Below are 15,766 nucleotides of genomic sequence, written 5' to 3'. Positions count from 1 at the left end.
TTTCCATGGCTCAAGATCGAGCTGCAAGCCAATAACAATAATTCTATGTATACAGACATCAGAGATACTATGTGACTGATGATTGTAGTCATGGTGTAATGTATACCATCACATAGTATCCTGAATATACCCTCCGATCTCAATAGTCAGTATATCACCTACCGGTCATGTATTCTCCTCCACGTGCCACAGGCCTCCCCTTAGCTTGGTTGACAATGCTCTACAATTCTGCACGTCCGCACTGACACTGCAGGGATCCAGCAAGAGCGTACACACAATGTCAGTAAAGACGCGCTCTCAACCATATTTACCGTCTGGCCCGCAACTGTGCCATCCTGTATGCACCAAAGGGGCACATAAGGATATGCCAATACTCACGGGCCCTGACGTGTGTTTGCCCTCCCGATGCTAAGATTTGCCAGCCAGCCCCCCCCCCCCCCCCCCCGTGAATCAATTTTTGTGATTTTCATAACTCTGTGGCTTTTCTTCATGACTGTGTATGTAACATTAAAAAAAATACGTAAAAATGTGTTTAATAAATACAAAATTCCATCCTACGTCCTTGTGAATAAATAAAACTCTGTGAATTGCTGCAGGAGAGGATAAACAGCTATCCCAAACTTCATGTGAGGAAGATAACGGCGGAGGAGATGAGCTGTGAAGCCTGTGACTTGCACCGATATTGCGGTCACCTGGTGACCTTATCAGGACAAGCCTACGACAACCAGACGCTAGAATCTGACGACTTCCTGCAGAACGACTGGCAGGTAAAAGTACAATGCAAAATATTCTAGATCCCATGGAAGCGACAGACAGCGTGGGCGTCCGGGAACATTATCCAGTTACGGCCATTTTTGCAGTTTTAGTTTTTCCTCCGCTTCTTCCAGGAGGCATGACATTTTTATTTTTGCGTCTACACTGCCTTTTTTTTTATATGCAGGATAAGTTGCAGTTTTAAATTCCACAAATCACTTTACCATATAATATACTTAAAAATGCGGGGTGAATTGATGAAGAAAAAATGTTTTCTTCAGTAGTGTGCACCTTTTTAGTGACTTTAGTATTTGCATCTTATTCTCTATATGTTTTGCTGCACTTTTTAAGTTGTCGTTCTTTTTAAGTTTATTTTTTTCCTTATTTTTTCTCCATGTTTTAGACAGATTCATGAATTGAAAATTTTCCAAATATCGAATTTTTATTTTTTGGGCAAATTTTGCTTCAGTGTTTCCCCGGAGTATGATTTGTGGAGGAGTATTCATTTTAAGTTTGCTGCTTTTTTAATGGATTTGTGACTTCTCGGTCTGTAAAGTAGCAAAAATTGGTCAAAGAAAACTAAAAGCAATTTTGATTTTGCGTCAAATTCATGAACCCATGTACACAGTTTTTCCAAATATTGCAAAAAAAAAAATCAGCAAATGCCAAGAGACACAGAAAAATAAACGTGACTTCAGTAAATTGCAAATGATGCATCTTGCTGCGCCTTCTTCAAAAGTGTCAAGAGGCAGCGCCGTATCTATCCAACTGTTGCGCCACCCTGATGGTTTTGGTGTATCTGCTGACCACCTCGTCTACGTTTTTGCTGTAGATGGCTTTCGTAAAACTTTGTACACCGAAAAATAAATATTCTCTTCTCCTTTTAGAAACTGGTGATTGGTAAAGTCTGTGCCAATCGTACTGAAGCTTATCACCAGCTCCGACATTACAAATATTTCCTGTACCGGCGCTGTATTCCCTTTATTGAAGAAACTAAGGAAGAGTCCGCAAATGAAATTGTAGAGTTGGCTTTATCAAAGATGGAAGCCAAGAACTTTCTGGGAACCGTAAGTGACTAAAAACCCATCCTGATATTTTGGAACAGACCAACACAGGTGCATGGCTCATTGTTATGTCTCACCTGACGAGGTGGATCCTCAAAGCATTTGGTCCAGAAGAACCGTTTCTGAGCAGCACATAGAGATGGGGCTGGTGGAGCAGAATGGAGGAGTTGGGCTGTAGATATGATGCCAAGCTGATGTAGCAAAGCTGGACCAGTGTTGACTGATATGAACCTTTTATTCAGTGTTAATTTTGATGGTCTTTAAAAAGGGGTGTAGCTAAAGGGATCCTCTGGGGCGTGTCTTTAGGTTGCTCTCTATTATTACTCTATGATCAGCACCCCCTTAGTAAAGACCATAAAAATTAGTTGCAAATGAAAGAGCTTATATCTCTGGAACCATATGATGGATTTCAGAAAAAAATAAAGCTACGAGAATAAAATAAGAGCAAAATATGCCATTTTTGACTGGGTGATTAGTTCTCTTGTGAAGTATGACAGTTATTTATTAAGCTCCTCATGGCAGCTATCACTTCTAACGGTCATCAGCACCCTAGGCAACATTTGCTTATATGAAATCTGTCTGCCATAAAAAATGTCTAAAAAAATATATATATATATATCTATAATATAATGCTGGGAGCGTCACTCTGTCCGAAGCCTTTATAGACTGCGCAGGCACAAGCGCCGGCGCAGTCTGGGCCTCACAGAGTGAGGCTCCCGGGAGATCGCGGTGTGCGTTCACACTGAACGCACACCGCGATCTCCAACAGAGAAGCAGGGACCGCCAGGAGGGTGAGTATCGGCCATATTCACCTGTCCTGCGTTCCACCGCTGAGCGCCGCCATCTTCCCGGTCTTCGGCCTGTGACCTTCAGTTCAGAGGGCGCGATGACGCGCTTCATGCGCGCAGGCACCGCCCTCTGACTGAACAGTCACAGCCAGGAGACCGGGAAGATGGCGGCGCTCAGCGGTGGAACGGGACAGACAGGTGAGTATAGTAAGTGCTGGGAGGCCTGAGCTGGCGGCGATACCGGCACCTGACCCCCACAGCGCGCCGGTGTCCCCGCCTGCTCAGGCCCCCCAGCACTCGGCACCGAGCGGGTCAGAGGCAGTATGGGGACGCAGGATGGAGCAGCACATAAGGATGGGGACGCAGGATGGAGCAGCACATAAGGATGGGGACGCAGGATGGAGCAGCACATAAGGATGGGGACGCAGGATGGAGCAGCACATAAGGATGGGGACGCAGGATGGAGCAGCACATAACAGGATGGGGACGCAGGATGGAGCAGCACATAAGGATGGGGACGCAGGATGGAGCAGCACATAAGGATGGGGACGCAGGATGGAGCAGCACATAAGGATGGGGACGCAGGATGGGAGCAGCGCATGACAGGATGGGGACACAGGAGGGGAGCAGCGCATGACAGGATGGGGACGCAGGATGGCAGCAGCACATGACAGGATGGGGACGCAGGATGGAGCAGCACATGACAGGATGGGGACGCAGGATGGAGCAGCACATAAGGATGGGGACGCAGGATGGAGCAGCACATAAGGATGGGGACGCAGGATGGGAGCAGCGCATGACAGGATGGGGACACAGGAGGGGAGCAGCGCATGACAGGATGGGGACGCAGGATGGCAGCAGCACATGACAGGATGGGGACGCAGGATGGAGCAGCACATGACAGGATGGGGACGCAGGATGGAGCAGCACATGACAGGATGGGGACGCAGGATGGAGCAGCACATGACAGGATGGGGACGCAGGATGGAGCAGCACATGACAGGATGGGGACGCAGGATGGAGCAGCACATGACAGGATGGGGACGCAGGATGGAGCAGCACATGACAGGATGGGGACGCAGGATGGAGCAGCACATGACAGGATGGGGACGCAGGATGGGAGCAGCGCATGACAGGATGGGAGCAGCGCATCACAGGATGGGGACGCAGGATGGGAGCAGCGCATCACAGGATGGGAGCAGCGCATCACAGGATGGGGACGCAGGATGGAGCAGCACATGACAGGATGGGGACGCAGGATGGAGCAGCACATGACAGGATGGGGACGCAGGATGGGAGCAGCGCATCACAGGATGGGAGCAGCGCATGACAGGATGGGGACGCAGGATGGGAGCAGCGCATGACAGGATGGGGACGCAGGATGGGAGCAGCGCATGACAGGATGGGGACGCAGGATGGGAGCAGTGCATGACAGGATGGGGACGCAGGATGGAGCAGCACATGACAGGATGGGGACGCAGGATGGAGCAGCGCATGACAGGATGGGGACGCAGGATGGGAGCAGCACATACCAGGATGGAGACCATATACCAATATAAATGCTCGCCACCCGGGCGTAGAACGGGTTCAATAGCTAGTATATATATATATATATATATTTATATATATATATATATATATATATATATATACATACAGTTGAAACCAGAATTTTCCATACACTGTATAAAAAGACACATCTGCATGTTTTTCTCAATATCTGACATGAAATCAGAATAAACCTGTCTCATTTTATGTCAATTAGGATTACCATAATTATTAATATTTGCCAAATGCCAGAATAATGAGAGAGAGAGAGAATGATTTAAGGCATTTTTATTACTTACTGCAAAGTCAAAACTTTCCATACATTTCATTAGTATTTGGTACCATTGCCCTTGGGTCAAACGTTTGGGATCTCCTTCCACATGCTTCTCACACTAGTTGGTTGGAATTTGGGCCCATTCCTCCTGACAAACCTGGTGCAACTGATCCATGTTTGTAGGTCGATTTGCTCACATCGGCCTTTTCAGCTTTGCCCATAAATTTTCAATAAGATTGAGATCAGGGCTTTGTGTTGGCCGCTCCAAAATATTGACTTTGTTATCCTTAACCCAACTCCTTTACCATTTTGGCAGTGTGCTTCAGGTCATTTTCCATGTGGAAGACCCATTTCCGGCCAAGCTTTAACTTCCTGGCTGATGTCTTGAGATGTTGCTTCAGTATTGCCACATAATCTTCTTTTCTCATGATGCCATCTATTTTGTGAGTACACCAATCACTTTTGCATCAAAACAGCCTGACAACATGATGCTGCCACCCCCATGTTTCACAGTTGGGATGGTGTTCTTAAGCTTCCAAGCTTCTCCCTTTTTCCTATAAACGTAACGATGGACATTATGCCCAAAAAGTTCAATTTTACTTTCATCAGACCACAGGACATGTCTCCAAAAATTAAGGTCTTTGTTCCTGTGTGCATTTGCAGACATTAAGCTGGCTTTTTTGTGTTTCTTTTGGAGTAATAGGAAAAGATATCGCGCTCTTAAGAAGCGCAGAGGCAAAATGGGAAAAGGCAATTAAAAATTAAAAAGCACAGACCTTTATTAAAACACTCCACAACACGTTTCAATAGCGGCACGCTATCTTCATCAGGTGGTATCTGTCATGTCGGACGCTGTTCACACTAGGGCGTCCGACAGACAGCGGTAATTCCACATTTGTCCACTATACGCTCAGTGGCGCCGGCTAGATTTTATCCAGGTTTTCCAGGGTTAATCTGGCTGGTAATCTGGTTGGAGGCTGGGTCACGCCCGTGGCCTTTAAATAGTCATTCTGGACTTTGGGCGTCGCCGATTATAGCTTGTGTCTTGTGCCTGGTGATCTCGGTCTGGAGTGGTGGTCTAGGAGTTGAAGTATCGTATCTGGTGGTGTATTATCCTTTGTCATATTTCTCCTTCCTATATTTGTGTTTACTTTTGCCCTGTGCACATTATAGTGTTTTCCTGTGTGTCTGCGGCGTGGTGCGTTTTTAGTTTCCCCTGTCTGTACTTTCTGTGTAGGTTGGTGTGTGGTCTTATCACTGGGTGGCAGGTGGAGGTTTCAGCATAGGGCTGAAACAGGAGTCAGGGTCAGGCCTGGCGGCCCAGACAAGCACACCATCAGTGTAAATTCTGGGAGAGGGACAGACAGGGTTTTCCCTAGTCTGAGGGATATCGCAGGGGCCCGGGTAATCAGCTTTAGTCTACCCAATACCCCCGTGACAGTATCACGTCTGTCAGTGGTCACGTGGTGTACCTCTGGGACTGCAACAGGAACAGCCGCTACACACGGGGAATCATTTCCGTCACGTCTCTCTCTTCACCAGGCTTATGCAGGGGTGCATAACCCCAGGAGGTTAGTGGCCCCTTGGCTGTCCTTTGTTTGCCTAATTCCTATTCATAACAGGTCCTTCTCATGTGCGCTCCTTGTTTCTCTTTTTTTTTTTTTTTTGCATCTTTTGTAGTAATAGCTTCTTCTTGGCAGAGTGGCTTTTCAGCCCATGTTGATTCAGTACTAGTTTCACTGTGGATATTGACACAATATTACCAGCTTCCGCCATCATCTTCACAATGTCTTTTGCTTTTGTCCTTGGGTTGATATGCACGTCGGACTAAAGCATGTTCATCACTGGGACACAGAACCCTTCTACTTCCTGAGCGGTATGATAGCTGGACATTCCAATCTTTTTTGTACTTGAGTATAATTGTTTGTACAGATGAAAAAGGCACCTTCAGGTATCTTGAAATTGTACCCAAAGATGAGCCAGATTTGCGCAAGTCCACAATTCTCTTCCTGATATCTTGGCTGATTTCTTGAGACTTTCCCATGATTCTACACAAAGAAGCAATGTGTTTCAGGTGTGCATTAAAATACATCCACAGGTGTGTGTCTAATTAACTCAGTTGTTGCCAAAAAAAACTAGAAGCTTCCAAACACATGACCTCATCAAATGGGAAGTCCAGAATTGTTTAAAGGCATAGTAATCTTAGTGCATGTAAACGTTTGACTTTGCAGTAAGTAATTAAAATGCCTTAAAACATTCTTTCTCTCTCATTATTCTGTCATTTGGCAAATATTAATAATTATGGTAATCCTAACTGACCAAAAACGGGAAAGGTTTAGTCTGATTTCATGTCGGATATTTAGAAAAACATGCAGATGTGTCTGTCTATATACTGTATGTAAACTTCTGGTTTCAACTGTATATATGTGTGTGTGTATTTTTAAATAAATATATAGAGATAAAATAATGAAATGTTAAAATACATTTAAAAAAATAAAATACCGTATATACTCGTGTATAAGCTGAGTTTTTCAGCACATTTGTTTGTGCTGAAAACGCCCCCCTCGGCTTATGCACGAGTCAATTGTCCTAGAAAGACGACGGGGGTGCGGCAGAGCAGTGGGTCACAGAGACAGGAGCCGGCGGCTGTGGCTAAAGCCTGTGCCGCTGCTAAAGAGAAATTGATATTCATTACTCTTACAGCGTGCACAGTTGCAGCCACCGGCTTTCCAGCAGCTGTTAAAAAAAAACAAACAAAAAAAAACTTACCTTTGTGCGCAACCTCACAGCATCTTGTTCATTCCGGCGCCAGCAGCACTTCCTGCAGAGCGATCACATGGCCCCGCTCATTAACGTAATGAATATTCACGCCTCTCCACTCCCATAGGCGTGGAATGAATATTCATTACCTTAATGAGCGGGGCCATGTGATCGCTCGGCTAGAAGAGCTGCTGGCGCCAGAACGAGAAGCAGCGAGGGCACGCAGGAAAGGTAAGTAGGATTTTTGTTTTTTTTTAATGGGAACCATGCATACAAGGATAGGGGATAAGCAGCCATACATACAAGGACAGAAAGGGGGGACCCATGCATACAAGGACAGGGGATAAGCAGCCATACATACAACGACAGTAAGGGGGGAGCCATGCATACAAGGACAGGGGATAAGCCGCCATACATACAAGGATAGGAAGGGGGGAGCCATGCATACAAGGACAGAAAGGGGAGCCATGCATACAAGGACAGGAAGGGGGGAGCCATGCATACAAAGACAGTAAGGGGGGAGCCAGGCATACAAGGATAGGGGATAAGCAGCCATACATACAAGGACAGGAAGGGGGGAGCCATGCATACAAGGATAGGGGATAAGCAGCCATACATACAAGGACAGGAAGGGGGGAGCCATGCATACAAGGATAGGGTATAAGGAGCCATATATACAAGGATAGGGAGGGGGGAGCCATGCAGACAAGGATAGGGGATAAGCAGCCATACATACAAGGACAGGGAGGGGGGAGCCATGCAGACAAGGATAGGGGATAAGCAGCCATACATACAAGGACAGGAAGGGGGAGCCATGCAGACAAGGATAGGGGATAAGCAGCCATGCATACAAGGACAGGGAGGGGGAGCCATGCAGACAAGGATAGGGGATAAGCAGCCATACATACAAGGACAGGAAGGGGGAGCCATGCATACAAGGATAGGGGATAAGCAGCCATGCATACAAGGATAGGGAGGGGGGAGCCATACATACAAGGATAGGGGATAAGCAGCCATACATACAAGGACAGGGAGGGGGGAGCCATGCAGACAAGGATAGGGGATAAGCAGCCATGCATACAAGGATAGGGAGGGAGGAGCCATGCATTCAAGGATAGGGAAGGGGGAGCCATACATACAAGGATAGGGAGGGGGGAGCCATGCATACAAGGATAGGGAAGGGGGAGCCATACATACAAGGATAAGGAGGGGGGAGCCATGCATACAAGGATAGGGAGGGGGGAGCCATACATACAAGGATAAGGAGGGGGGAGCCATGCAGACAAGGATAGGGGATAAGCAGCCATGCATACAAGGACAGGGAGGGGGAGCCATGCAGACAAGGATAGGGGATAAGCAGCCATACATACAAGGACAGGAAGGGGGAGCCATGCATACAAGGATAGGGGATAAGCAGCCATGCATACAAGGATAGGGAGGGGGGAGCCATACATACAAGGATAGGGGATAAGCAGCCATACATACAAGGACAGGGAGGGGGGAGCCATGCAGACAAGGATAGGGGATAAGCAGCCATGCATACAAGGATAGGGAGGGAGGAGCCATGCATTCAAGGATAGGGAGGGGGGAGCCATGCATTCAAGGACAGGGAGGGGGGAGCCATGCATACAAGGATAGGGAAGGGGGAGCCATACATACAAGGATAAGGAGGGGGGAGCCATGCATACAAGGATAGGGAGGGGGGAGCCATACATACAAGGATAGGGGATAAGCAGCCATACATACAAGGACAGGGAGGGGGGAGCCATGCAGACAAGGATAGGGGATAAGCAGCCATACATACAAGGACAGGAAGGGGGGAGCCATGCAGACAAGGATAGGGGATAAGCAGCCATGCATACAAGGTCAGGGAGGGGGAGCCATGCAGACAAGGATAGGGGATAAGCAGCCATACATACAAGGACAGGAAGGGGGAGCCATGCATACAAGGATAGGGGATAAGCAGCCATGCATACAAGGATAGGGAGGGGGGAGCCATACATACAAGGATAGGGGATAAGCAGCCATACATACAAGGACAGGGAGGGGGGAGCCATGCAGACAAGGATAGGGGATAAGCAGCCATGCATACAAGGATAGGGAGGGAGGAGCCATGCATTCAAGGATAGGGAAGGGGGAGCCATACATACAAGGATAGGGAGGGGGGAGCCATGCATACAAGGATAAGGAGGGGGGAGCCATGCAGACAAGGATAGGGGATAAGCAGCCATGCATACAAGGACAGGGAGGGGGGAGCCATGCAGACAAGCACAGGGAGGGGGGAGCCATGCATTCAAGGATAGGGAGGGGGGAGCCATGCATTCAAGGACAGGGATGAGGTCACAATGTATACCCGGCTTATACTCGAGTCAATAAGTTTTCCCAGTTTTTCGTGGCAAAATTAGGTGCCTCGGCTTATACTCGGGTCAGCTTATACTCGAGTATATACGGTACTTGGTTTTGCCAAAATTGTCAAAGGTAATAAAATATTTATTCCATACAATGATAAAAGTGGAAAAAAAATCCAAACGATAGATTGACTTTTTTTTTGTGGCAGAAATTTCTACAAGAGTGGTATCAATAAAAATGTCAGGAGGGAAAAAAGAAAATTGGCCACGACAGGAGGGGGTTAAATTATGAAATCTCTTTAAATGTGTATTTTTTAGATCAATATAGTTTTACTTTACTGAAAATCAAGCTTTTTATTTTTTTTTTGCTGTGATCTTTCTAATTTCTGCTCATCACATTTCTTTATATTTTCTTCCAGGAAGTTTCATATCTTGAAAGTTACTTGAATGAAGCAGATTATTTCCAGGAGGAAAATAAGGACTGGCTATTAAGTTAAATTAGATGTCTGAAAATCAGTAAAGATGTAATCCGTGCCTGCTCCAGCTGTTCTGGATATAGACGGTGAACACTTGTGTATTTTGCATCGGCGGCTGGGTGTTTTAATCCGTCACTGATTTTTACTTCATAGGATTAATTGTTTTAATGAAGAAACGTTTCCTTCCTGACGAGCAGTTACTTTCCTGCGCAGAAATATTTTACGCTTCAAATGCATATTTTTAAAGGGATCATGAGTCTTCTTTCTCTCCCAGAAACAATGCCACTCCTAACCTTCGGCATGTATGGTGATCCAGCGTATCCTCACTCAAGTAAATCAGTTGTAATATCCAACCAGTGGAATAGTGGCGCTGTTTCTAGGATAAAAAAAATAAATACACTTAATTTTTATTTTTTTAACTTAAACTTGTAGCTTAAAGTATTATACATTATAATGTATAATATTACTGATCTTAAAAGGAAGCTATTATCAAAAAGTGATATTTTTTGTGTTACATGCATTTTTAATTAGGGAAGGAGATCTTGTGAGGATCGGAGATTGCGTGTAGGTAAATACCGGGAGACGAGGTCACAGATGTATGGAGGAGACAGGTTGTGGATGGCTTTGTATGCCATGGTTAGGCTTTTGTACTGGAGTCTCTGGGTAATGGGGAGCCAGTGAAGGGATTGACAGAGGGGAGAGGCCGGGGAATAGCGGGGGGACAGGTGGATTAGTTGGGCAGCAGAGTTTAGAATAGATTGGAGGGGTGCGAGAGTGTTCGAGGGGAGGCCACAGAGCAGGAGGTTGCAGTAGTTGAGGTGGGAGATGATGAGGGCATGGACTAGAGTTTTTGCAGATTCTTGGTTTAGGAATGTACGGATCCGTGAAATATTTTTGAGTTGAAGGCGGCAGGAAGTGGAAAGGGCTTGGATATGTGGTTTGAAGGAGAGATCAGTGTCAAGGATTACCCCGAGACAGCGAGCTTGTGGGACTGGGGAGAGTGGGCAGCCATTTACTGTAATGGATAGGTCGTTTGGGGGGGGGGGTCGCGTGAGATGGGGGAAAAACAATGAATTCTGTTTTGTCCAAGTAAAGTTTCAGAAACCTAGCGGAGAAGAAGGATGAAATAACAGACAGACATTGAGGGATTCTGGTTTAGTAGGGAGGTGATATCTGGTCCAGAGATGTAGATCTGTGTGTCATCAGCATAGAGATGATACTGAAAACCAATGAGATTCTATGAGCTGTCCCAGGCCAAAAGTGTAAATGGAGAAGAGCAGGGGCCCTAGAACTGAACCTTGCGGGACTCCGACAGATAGGGGGCGAGGTGAGGAGGTGGTGTGTGAATGGGAGACGCTGAATGTTCGGTCAGTTAGGTATGATGAGATCCAGGATAGGGCCAAGTCTGTGATGCCAAGGGATGAGAGGGTCTGTAGTAATAGGGAATGGTCCACTGTGTCAAAAGCAGTCGACAGGTCGAGGAGGAGGAGGACAGAGTAGTGTTGCTTGCTCTTGGCGGTTAAGAGGTCATTGGTGACCTTAGTTAGGGCAGTTTCAGTGGAGTGGTGTGACCGGAAGCCTGATTGTAAGCGGTCGAAGAGGGAGCAGGAAGATAGATGGGAGGACAGTTCAAGATGGACGTGTTGTTCCAGTAGTTTTGAGGCATAGGGGAGAAGTGATATAAGGCGATAGCTAGATACAGAGGATGGGTCAAGAGAGGGCTTTTTGAGGATAGGTGTGATGGAGGCATGTTTAAAGCTTGAGGGGAAAACACCAGTTGTTAGTGATAAGTTGAAGAGATGGGTTAGGGTTGGGATGAAGACTGTGGCGAGGTTTGGGATGAAGTGGGAAGGGATCAGGTCAAGAGCACAGGTGGTGAGATGCGATCTTGAGAGTAGAGTGGAGAGTCGATCTTCTGTAATAGTGAAGTTGATTTTGGAGGGCTGGGTAGTTGGGAGGAAGGGCTCTGCAGGTTGTCGACTAAAACTGTCTCTGATGTTCTCAATCTTCTGCTTGAAAAATGAGGCAAAGTCTTCAGCGGAGATGAGTGGGGAGGGAGGAGGGGCTGGGGGACGGAGGAGAGAGTTGAAGGTGTTGAAAAACTGTTTAGGTTTGTGAGACAGGGAGGATATGAGAGATGAGAAATAGGTTTGTTTAGCTGTGGCGAGTGTGGTCTTGAAAGTAGTGAGGGACTGTTTGAATGCGATAAAGTGCTCTTTGGAGTGGGATCTTTTCCATCACCGCTCTGCAGCCCTGGAAGCTCACCTCAGTTCTTTGGTCAGGCTGGTGTGCCAGCGCTGTCTGTTGATTTTGCGAGCTTTGGTATGCGTGAGAGGGGCAAGAGATTCCAAAGCTGCAGCTATTGTGGTGTTATATAGAGCAGCAGCGTCATCCGCATTGTGTAGGGAACTTATGTCTGTGACAGGGAGGAGGGATTCAGAAAGTGAATGTAGATCAAGGTGTTTAAGATTTCTGCGAGGGTGTGCAAGTTTGTGGGGTGGGGATTGTAGACAAGGAGTGGAGAGGGAAGAGAATGTGAGTAGATTGTGGTCAGAAAGAAGAAGAGGTGAGTTAGAGAGGTTAGATAGGGAGCAGAGGCGGGTGAAGATGAGGTCCAATGTGTGACCATCTTTGTGAGTGGCTGCAGAAGACCATGAGTGAGGCCGAATGAGGAAGTGAGAGATAGAAGTTTAGTGGCAGCTGAGAGGGAAGTGTCAATGGGGATGTTGAAGTCGCCCATGATGATAGTAGGGATGTCCGCGGAAAGGAAATGAAGTAGCCAGGTGGTGAAGTGGTCAAAGAAGGTGGTGGCTGGCCCTGGGGGGTGGTAAATGACAGCCAGATGGAGGTTGGTGGGGGCATAGATGCGCACAGAGTGCACCTCAAAGGAAGGGAGGGTAACAGAGGGTGGCAGTGGGATTGGGGTGAAGGAGCAGTTATCTGACAGGAGAAAACCAACTCTTCCACCATGCTTGCTGCTGGGGCGGGGTGTATGAGAAAGGTGGAAGCCACCATAGAAAAGTGCAGCAGGAGAGGCTGTGTCAGAAGGGGTGAGCCAGGTTTCGGTGATGGCGAGGAAGGAAAGTTTGGTAGTAACAAAAAGATCGTGGATGTAGGAAAGCTTGCTGCAGACAGAGCGAGCGTTCCACAGAGCTCCTGCTAGTGGGTCTGGGGAAGTGGGGGCTGGGCGAATGGGTATAAGGTTAGAGAGGTTATGGAAATTTGTGATAGAGCGTGGATGGGAGGTAGAACTGACTGTGGGGATGTGGTGAGGAGGACCAGGATTTGGAGAGATATCACCAGCAGTGAGAAGGAGCAGAGAAAGTGTTAGCAGGTAGGAGCAGGAGAGGGCATGAGGGAGCTGTCTGTGCTTGGAGACAGAGGATTGTATGTTAAGGAACAGTTCTGAGGAGGAGGTGAGCTGGATGGGGAGGATTGAAGAGATGAACAGTTCTTTACTAGGAGTAGGGGAGTTTGCAGAAAGTGAAGAATTATAGGTCTGAAAGTGAAAACTAACAGAAACATTGTTTACAGTGACTGTGTCCAGTTACCTTCAGTTCCCTTCTGGTTAAATTCTGGTTTTAATTCTAAATTAATCGTCACACTTCTAGGACACACTTATAGGAATCACACAGCAGACTAAAGTCATTGCAGACTTGCACTATGCAATATATGTACAACTACCGTAAGTGCATTCAGGTGTGAAGCAGAGAGGAGTGATCTCTGCTCATCTTGGTCAGAGAATTAAGGGTGGACCAGATGCATACAATCAAGCCTGAGTAAACAACGTCACAAATAACACGGGTGGGGTAAAGCTGGGGTTAGCTGAAAGGCATACCATGTGAATGCTAGGAGCAGAGGAAAGTCTGTGTGGAAAGTTGGGTGATGTGCTATATGCACTTCATAGACAGACAAGGCTGGAGAGCTGTGTGCCTGAACATACCATTTTTTTTTCTGTGCTATGTTGTGCATAAATATGTGATTCTTCAGAATTTATTTTAGTTTTTGCCTGATGAAGAGACCTGTGTAGTCTCGAAAGCTTGCAATTTGTTACTATCTTTTCAGTTAGCCATTAAAAGGTATCAACCACTGAGGACTCTCAATTCTAAATATTTTTCTGAACATACCATGAGAATGCTAGGAGCAGAGGAAAGTCGGTGTGGAAACTTGGGTGATGTGCTATATGCACTTCATAGACAGACAAGGCAGGAGAGCAGGGTGCATGAACATACCTGTAGGAAGAATAGACATGCTGGTTAGAGTGCGATGGTGGCAGATAGCAGGGCACAGTCTGTATACATCCTTCTCTCCTAAATTCTCTCCTCTCCAATCCATCCTCAGCCAAGATTATATTTCTGTCCAATCACTACACCGATGCCTCCACTCTGTGCCAGTTATTGCACTGGTTACCCATCCACTACAGCATATAATATAAACTTATTACTCTCACACAGAAAGCTTTTCACTGCCCTACATCTCATCCCTGTCTACCAACACTACCTGTGCTCTCCTTTCTGCTAATAATCTGACATCCTCCATAATCCGAGCCTCACGCATGTGTTTCCAGGACTTCTCTTGTGCTGGACCAATTCTCTGGAATTTACTACCCCAGACAATCTGGTTAAATCCCAGCATCCACAGTTTCAACTGTGCCACAAAAACACATCTCTTAAGAGAAGCCTATCACATCACCTCTAAAATCTAATTTATATCTGTTCTCCCTTCCTAAATCTTACTAAAGGTACCATCACACTCAGCGACGCTGCAGTGATATAGACAACGAGCCGACCTAAACTAGATCGCTGCAGCGTCGCTGTTTAGGTCGCTGTAGAGACGTCAAACACAGCAACTCCAGAACGATGCAGGAGCGATCCAGTGACGTAACGGTGACTCACTTCTCGATCTCGCTGGTTGTTAGCTCCATGTAAAACGTTGCTGGCGTCGTTGCTTTTGATGTCAAACATGACGATACACGCCGACCTGACGACGAAATAAAGTTCTGGACTTCTAGCTCCGACCAGCGATGGTACAGCGGGATCCAGATCGCTGCTGCGTGTCAAACACAACGAGATCCCTATCCAGGACGCTGCAACGTCACGGATCGTTGTCGTTCTCTTTGCAAAGTTGCTGAGTGTGACGCTACCTTTAGAATCTGAACATGTATATCATTTGTTCCCCTCGCCCTCCATTCACTCAGTAGCACTTTGTATCTGGACACATACAGATACCGGATGGTGACCGGTTCATGTAGCTTATGTAAATCCCCCTATTTATTATAATCATGGCGGGACCGTACACAACAGGCACTTTATACTTTTCATGTCCCCCTTATAGATTGTAAACTTGCGAGCAGGGCTCTCACTCCTCTTGTTAACTGTTGAATTATGTATTACTTTGTAATGTCTGATATTGGTTGTACTTGTACCCTCTGAATTTTAAAGTGTTGCTGGATATGTTGAGGCTATTGGAATAAAATTATCTTTATTATCCTTCCTGTTCTTTCAAGGAGAGTTTTCAACAGTCTCATTATCGGCAGAGGCAGGATGAGAATGGCAGGTAACACCTCTATAGACAGCTTGTAACACAGGATCCACATTTCACAGCTCACCTCCTCCCCCTCCTATCACAATGAGCTTTGCACACGCTCATTAGTTGTTTAAAAATAAACGATAGAGCCAGAGTATGTTTATTGCTCCTAATGTACATGTGTTTTTTTTTCCTGGGACAGGAAGTTAGCTTCTAAAAAACCCCAGTG

The 15,766-nt window shown here is 46.6% G+C and overlaps 1 protein-coding gene across 1 annotated transcript in view; it reads left to right on the top strand.

The window, feature by feature from the left end:
* Window positions 1-15,500, top strand: part of CCDC82 (coiled-coil domain containing 82) — a 61,568-nt gene extending 46,068 nt beyond the window's left edge. Inside the window, exons 6-8 of the mRNA XM_069759183.1 lie at window positions 597-767; window positions 1,641-1,820; window positions 9,955-15,500. Coding sequence (XP_069615284.1) covers window positions 597-767; window positions 1,641-1,820; window positions 9,955-10,032 — 429 coding nt within the window. The 3' untranslated portion in view covers window positions 10,033-15,500. The remainder of the gene's footprint in view (window positions 1-596; window positions 768-1,640; window positions 1,821-9,954) is intronic.
* Window positions 15,501-15,766: the final 266 nt, after the last annotated feature.

The sequence above is a fragment of the Ranitomeya imitator genome, chromosome 3, assembly GCF_032444005.1.
Source record: "Ranitomeya imitator isolate aRanImi1 chromosome 3, aRanImi1.pri, whole genome shotgun sequence".
Taxonomy (NCBI): domain Eukaryota; kingdom Metazoa; phylum Chordata; class Amphibia; order Anura; family Dendrobatidae; genus Ranitomeya; species Ranitomeya imitator.
The sequence above is the reverse complement of the archived record's forward strand: the minus strand, read 5'-3'. Positions and strand labels throughout refer to the sequence as shown.